General features: G+C 33.0%; 1 protein-coding gene across 1 annotated transcript; it reads right to left on the bottom strand.

The window, feature by feature from the left end:
- Positions 1 to 1,593: 1,593 nt before the first annotated feature.
- LOC131629510 (adenylate kinase 5, chloroplastic-like) lies at positions 1,594 to 6,498 on the bottom strand. The gene is made up of 19 exons (XM_058900294.1): positions 6,193 to 6,498; positions 6,008 to 6,115; positions 4,990 to 5,118; positions 4,751 to 4,885; positions 4,445 to 4,591; positions 4,229 to 4,303; positions 4,041 to 4,137; positions 3,915 to 3,961; positions 3,683 to 3,811; positions 3,549 to 3,584; positions 3,385 to 3,465; positions 3,124 to 3,262; positions 2,937 to 3,016; positions 2,601 to 2,666; positions 2,456 to 2,485; positions 2,262 to 2,371; positions 2,035 to 2,172; positions 1,898 to 1,927; positions 1,594 to 1,813 (listed from the first exon to the last, which is right to left on the bottom strand). The coding sequence occupies exons 1-19, from the start codon at positions 6,388 to 6,390 to the stop codon at positions 1,789 to 1,791; spliced, it is 1,800 nt and encodes a 599-aa protein (XP_058756277.1). The 5' UTR covers positions 6,391 to 6,498; the 3' UTR covers positions 1,594 to 1,788.
- Positions 6,499 to 7,307: the final 809 nt, after the last annotated feature.

Raw genomic sequence — 7,307 nt, 5'->3', positions numbered from 1 at the left:
ACCAGTCCGAAACTCAACCTCCGTATAAGATACAAACAATAATCTTAGTAAAAAATACGGACATTAACCTTCGAATTATTTGAACTATATTCAGACTTAGGCCTAAAACTTAATTGTTGTTACAATTTTTTATGCTTCCTAAAATTGACTTCTGAATTTTAGAAATATTATAGATTTTTCAGTAGCATCACTAAGGGTGGCAAGAGTAAGAGTAATGCACTAAAAGTTTCATATACATGGAGTTGGAAAATGAAGAAAGAGCAGCTGTAACCCAAACACTCAATAAATAATAAAAACAATTTATTTCTAAACGACCAAACTCGATAGATCGAAGAGGACATCTTTGATTGGGGGTGAGTCCATGGGTCAACTACTAAATATAATATTTAAATTTTAGATAAAATATCAATTTAATTAAACATTTATTTTACAAAAACATTTAAAAAATAATTAAAATTTTGTATTTGATTTGAATCAAAATTTATCATTTAATATTTAAAAATTCTTTTACGATTCAGATCAAGTCAAAAAATATATACAAATGGTATAAAGTATAATCTAAAAATATATCTCTATTCGAATAAATAAATTTGATCTATCAAATTTGATTTAAACTTTGACTTTTACAATTAATAAAAACTATAATTATATTTAAAAAAATATATGCACGGTAAGATTTATGCTAGATAATTTATAAATAGAATAAATTAAAATAGAGTGACATGTCAATAGGTTGGTTTGCGGGTTTAAAATTTCAAACTCATTACCCGAACTAAATACTAATGAGTTTGAATGGTTTGATTTGGATTGAACCCGTACATAATTGGGTTAGATAAAAATAAGAGTTGGGTTGGATTGGGTTGGATGAGTGGATTTGCGGATTGACATGTACCATGAATACCTCTATCTTTAATATAAGTTAAGAAAATTGATGCAGTATTTAGTTTTTTTAAATGAGAATTAATTTTATAGATATACAAATTCAAGGATTAACAAGTTTATTTACTCTTTTATATTTTGGTATATACTACTCCCTACGTCTAAATTTAATTGTCACATTTAGGAAAACAATTTATCCCAAAATATTTGTCACTTTACATTACCAAGACAATTTTATATTTAATTTTTCAATCGTATTCTCTAATAAATATTTTTAATTTATTGTTTTTTCACTTAACATTAATGCTAATTTGAATACACCAATAGTTAATCAGGATAATTTGGTAAAGTCGCTATTCTCTCTTTCATTTATTATTGTTTTTTAATCTTTGTGAAATGACAAAATGTGACAAATAATATAGGACGAAGGGAGAATTGGCCTACTTGGGGAAATTCTGTTAAGAGTCCCACATCGGATAATATGGCCTGAACATGTCCTTATAAGTGAGGGCAATCCTCACCCTACAAACCGGTTTTGTAAGGTTGAGTTAGGTCTAATCACACTTCTTAACAAATTCTTCATATTCTTCATATGACCAACTCGATACTCTAAAATAAATCACCATAATTAAAGAAATATTAGTAATAGTATTAACAATTTATTAATTATGAATGATGTTATTTTTGCTTATTTACTCTTTAAAGATAGTGGAGTAACCGAAAAGACAATACATTTGCTATCATGTGAGGCCCATAATATTTATTAATACAGTTGCTTATAAACACATTTTTCAACCCTGCTTTAAAACTGTCAAGATCATTTATAGTTTGAAAATTCTTTGAATCTTCAACATGTCACACCACCAGAAAATTGTACCACAAGCTCTGACTTTGCCACTTCCAGCATGCTCAAAATATTTCACTCAAGAAGCCCCTGCAGAGAAAATTGTTACATCCATACAGTGATGATAAAAATTTAAACAACTAATAGTAGATTGAGGCTAGAGATGTTTCTAACCAAAACCCTGAGGCTTTCCTGGTTCCATTTCTACAAAAAAATTTAGTGTCAAGTTTAAATGTTAGGCAAAAAAAAATGTTCATAGACTGGTTTCAGAATATTTAGCTTATAAAAATTGAAGATCTGTTGTTTGTTACCTTGGTTTTCCTTCAAAGGAATCATTAACTTCATCAATGGTAGGCATTTGAGGAAAAGTAGACAAAATTACATACTTCTCTTTTCCAGGTGACTCATCTACTCTCCTGTACAGCTCATACCGGTATGGATACGACATCCTACATACCAGTCCAGCCAAGTTAGTTACTTTCTCAACCAAACATATGATTAAAAAAAATTAATGATAGAAATATATGTAACCGTCTACCTGAGAGCTCCCATTATGGGATATTGGGTGCCTGCATAATAGAGAAGCCGGAAGAGATAGCAACTTTCAAACGATGCTGCGTACTCAAGTCTTTTGTCTCGCCCCATTGTCTAGTGATTAAGAAGACAAAATTATATAACCTTACTTTTCTCTTGAATAAATTGTTATCTTCAACTTGCTGGGTTAGTACTCACTTGCATAATACCACTGGAAGCCGGTAAATCCTGAATTCATCGAAATGTATTAGTTAATGACGAGTAGAGGCAAATCTTAAAAACTTGTAAATCGTGCAACTATATCATGAAATAAACTTGAACTACACGGAACTATGAAATGAACCTTAAGCTTAGCGTTGATTAAGATAACTGGTCTGTGTTCGGCAGCACTGGTCATTGCTTTTAAATCCTGTACATCCAACCTCAGAAAATATTAAGATAGCCAAGAAAAAGAAGAGATAGCAGCTTGGAAGGGTTACGAAAATATACACCATCCAGTCACTATTATAAGCAAATATACACCATATATGGACTACATACATTAACAGACAAATGTACCACAAAAAGTGAAATTTTCTTATAATAGTGACCAGAGGATGTATATCAAAATCAAGGTGAATAGAAGGTTCAGAATGTGATAAGCTATTAAATCTGTCAAACTTTCACTCTATCCCCTTACATCAATAATACAATTCCCAACGGCATTCTGAGGAGCCACCAAGATATATATGTCATCTTGCTCTTCAACCTCTGCAGCACCTGAGATTAGACATTAAGCTGGAATCAGTAAGACCAAATTCTAAATGTGTCCAACCAATAATAATGCACAACAGCAGAATCATACAAGCTGTAGCTCATTGATATACCTATCGAACCAATGTTGATGAATGTTCCTTTTGCACCATAATCACCCCAATCCATGAACTCTAAAATCTTTCGACTTCCAGCAAGCTGCAACGGCATTCCAGAAAGAGCACCTTCTCCCATTGACCCTTGTACACAAACCTGGATGACGAAGTTGAAGAAAGTTTAAACAAAGAGAACTATGTTGACATTCACAGATAGAAAGTGCCTTCTATATACAAACAAAATGTTTTATGTTAGAGCGAAATGAGTCAGGAAAACACCTTTACACGTTTCCCATCATCAGCAAATGAAAGTGCAAGAGATCTACTAAGTTCCATCAAGGTACCAATGCGATAAACATCCTGTATACCGAAACAAATGATTATATCAAGGCATTAAGAGAAAATCAAAAGAGAGAGACAAAAAAAAAGTCCATACTCCATACCATTTCTGGATTCAGCTCAGGAATGTTGATGTCAACCTATTTGATTTGAAATGAAAAACATATATATCAGCTTAGGCCCCCTCAACGTATTAAAAACAAGACACAAAATTCTTGGACTATCGTTATTCTTATACCTTCAATCTAATTTTTCCATCATTGATAGCCCTCTGTGTAGCTAGTAGCACATCATCATAAAAATATTTCCTGATATCTCGAGAATGGGGAATGTTGTTTAGTTTAGTCGGAATTCCTCTCCATTTATCCTGAAACAAGCTAAAGCAAAATAAGAAAAGATACACAAAGGAGGCTTTTGTAAAAATAATCAAAATAAAGAAACAATTCCTTTTACAAAGTACTGTCATCTACCTGGATCAAAGATGCTGCCCCCTTTTTCATATCAAGAATTGGTTTTTCTGAATAAATAACTGTTAATAAACTTTCATAATTCACTATTTTGGGCGAAGTTTGAAATATGCTTTTGAAAATTCATACCTTCAGAATTCACTATTTTCTCTTTATTCTGCTGTAATTGAGTTAATAAAGATTCAACATCTTTGAAAACTTCTTCTTTAAGACGGCTGCCATCAATCTGCACATATGACAAATAACTAAAAAATGAGAATGTCCCACTGGTTGACAATATTGCAATAACATATATAAGAAAAATAATCTTTAGTAACCTTATTTGTTATGTTTGAATAAGAGGAAGATACTGCATCTGCATTTTGCTTATATATGCTCAGGCGTGATATAACCTGAGAATAATTGAATATATATACATAAATTAGTTTGGAAGGATACATTTTCACATATCTGATGCATTTTCACATGATATGGCCTAGTTGTATATCAATGAAGATGGCAAAAAATAAAAAGAGGAGTATATCATATCATACCTTTTCTTGGGTGTCATCAGGACGAGTTATCAACCTTGCTTTGACTTCATCAGTCTCCGGTGGAAAAAATTTCTGATGGTATATCTTCCCAGTTACTGGATCTAGCCTTCTACCAACACATCTGTCGATCAGAATTTCATCAGGAACCTGAGTATTAGAAAATTTAATAACTTAGCAAGGAAAATTGAACAGTTTGTTTCTGATTAATAGATATAGATCGCATACATTACTCTACGGAATACTATTAAATTACATATATTATTTTTCCAGGCTTAACAGTAAAAAAAAAAACAGGCCTTAACATACATCTAACACAATATACACATCAGGTCTTATCTGCATTTTCTCCAGGCTCTCCGCTTGAGCCAAACTCCGAGGGTAACCGTCAAGAAGCCACCCTTTTTGCTTTGCATCTTCGAGAGATAAGCGTGCTGCCACCATCTACAAGAGAAAGACAAAACAAAACAAACAAAGGCATGTCTATCAGCATATAAAAATGGAGCACGTTGGAACTGAATATCAAAATGTGCAATTCTTGACTATACAGCAGTCACAATTTCATCAGGAACCAAGCGACCAGCATTCATGAACTCTTTTGCTTTATTTCCTATTTCTGTGCCAGCTGCTACTTCTTGTCTTAACAAGTCTCCGGTTGATATGTGCACCAATCCATACTGCAGAAAGAGACACAACACAACATATCTGATCAGGCCTGAACATTTGTTTCAATGAATGCACATTACAAGCTGTCATGCCACTGCTATCAATAATATTAATCGTTTAAGGTTTCTTATCTCTTCCTGCCTCATTTTTCTCTGTTGTGCTGGCATTGTCCTCTAAGCAAGTGCTACAAAACTCGTTAGATTTCACAATTTCCAAAACCGTGTAGTAAAGGAGATGCATTGGCAATTCAAATACCATAAGATGAATAAAAGACCGCTCTAGAAGGATGCAAGAATCACCTTCACGATCGTTTTGTTTTATATATAGGTACTCATCCTTTAGAAATGGATGACTTACGGACCAAATTATTTTCGCTTAGGAAAACTACTGGGCAATGGAAATACATTGTGTTCCATGGTTCATGGTTTTTGAAACCAGGTATCCTGTGTATCTCCCAATGAACACCTGACATTATCTAACCCTCACAATTAATAAACTCATTCTCAATCTTAGGTTCGGCTTATAGGCCTTCCACAAGGGTATTATTAGGTAATAGAAATATATATATTTTTTGTTCAAGTAGCATAATGGCTGAAATTTCATCATTTAAAAGTGAATAAGTAGGATGGCAGGTTCCAACTCAGATCCTTGCAGTCTGATGTCCCCCTAAAGCTACCAACTAAGCTGACTTAACGGGAAACTTATCGGGAAAGTAGAAATATTTAGCCCATAGTTTACTTAAACAATTTAGTGCTTGTAGTCTAATTACTACTGAAATTATTCCCAAATCCAACTACCAATTTTCTTAAAAATGCTTAACTTAGTGAACTATTGCTTATAAATCATTACAATATTTTAAAAGTGAAATTTTATATGAGAGAGAGGAAGCAATAAAGTTACCTTAGTAACAATCAATTCACATTGTGTTCCCTTGCCAGATGCAGGTGCACCTGATATCATAACCTTCAACGGCTCAGTTGTGGAGCAATTTATCACTTTCTTCAGCACCTTTGTTAAAAAGAAAACGATCACTAATAAACAAGACTTAAAATAAAATTCAAATACATGAACAAAGTAAAACGAACCTTGGGTCTTAATGGAGAATGGATTTTCCGTGGGAAGTTGGTAAATTGAAGAAGAGATTGAGTGTGAAAGTGGTTGTTGAGAAGTGAACATGGCTTATAGGAAGAAGAAGAAGAAGAGAGAAGAGAAGGAGAATGAGATTGAGGATGAAGAATTGTTGTGTGGAGATAGGAAGAGGAGGAGGGAGTGGTGTGCAACATTGTTGCTTTCAGAGAATGAATGAGTCACCCAGGCTCATCATACCTTTGCCTGAGTTTAGTTTCAGTGGTTATTAGTCATTCATCACACTCTAATGGCAAGCAACCAAGGCCACTACTTCTTTACATTACAAAACAAATTTATCTTTCTTTTTAAAATACCATTTATCTCATCATTTTATATTACTTTTTCTTTATTTTTGATCTTATTTTTATTCTCTATTCAACTGTAGGTAATTAGCTAAAGATGTTTAGTGGGAAGATGAGATTATCTTATATGGTTATGTTAAAAATAATCTTTAAGAAGGGATAAAACATCTTATAGCATTATTTTGAGTGAATTAATTTAGTAAAATTGATTTTGACTAAAAGTGAATCGATGGTATGTTTAGATAAATTTTTATAAAATTAAATAAAAATAAATTAGTGTAAAAGTCATATTTATACTCTGTTATTGTAACACCCCATACATAACTGACTAGTATATTATGCATGAAACGTTAAAAATAGATATTGAGTACATACAAAAGCCAAAGATACAAGATGATCCATATAAAATACAACACAAAATTCTAATAAGAATTACAAAACATGTGTCTTCAATGGATCTGCACAGCGAAAAATGAGATCTGACGGAGTCTCCGAGCCATCACCACTTCCAAGTCTTCAGTCCAAACCTGCTACTGACCAACCACTACTAAACTGCACCTGAAAAAGATAAGTTGATTGGGGTGAGATTTCTAAATCTTAGTGAGTCCGCCTATCCTATGGGTTCACTCGGTTCTACAGGGTACATGCATCATAAAATGAATCCACCATTGATTCAGGGTTTATCCTCACATCCAGTACACAAACGGAGCAAACACATGAATCGTCCACCATAGGAGTCATCATATCACAAGTACACAAATAGTACAACA

The sequence above is a fragment of the Vicia villosa genome, unplaced genomic scaffold, assembly GCF_029867415.1.
Source record: "Vicia villosa cultivar HV-30 ecotype Madison, WI unplaced genomic scaffold, Vvil1.0 ctg.000573F_1_1, whole genome shotgun sequence".
Lineage (NCBI taxonomy): Eukaryota > Viridiplantae > Streptophyta > Magnoliopsida > Fabales > Fabaceae > Vicia > Vicia villosa.
Note: the sequence above shows the minus strand (reverse complement) of the source record. Positions and strands in the feature narration are given on the sequence as shown.

Excerpts from the sequence above, each read along its gene's own strand:
- LOC131629510 (XM_058900294.1), bottom strand. The coding sequence starts at position 6,390 with ATGTTGCACACCACTCCCTCCTCCTCTTCCTATCTCCACACAACAATT. Across the intron at positions 6,116-6,192 it reads ATTCTCCATTAAGACCCAAG|GTGCTGAAGAAAGTGATAAA; the intron begins GTTCGTTTTACT and ends TTTTTAACAAAG. Across the intron at positions 3,263-3,384 it reads ATGATGGGAAACGTGTAAAG|GTTTGTGTACAAGGGTCAAT; the intron begins GTGTTTTCCTGA and ends TTCGTCATCCAG.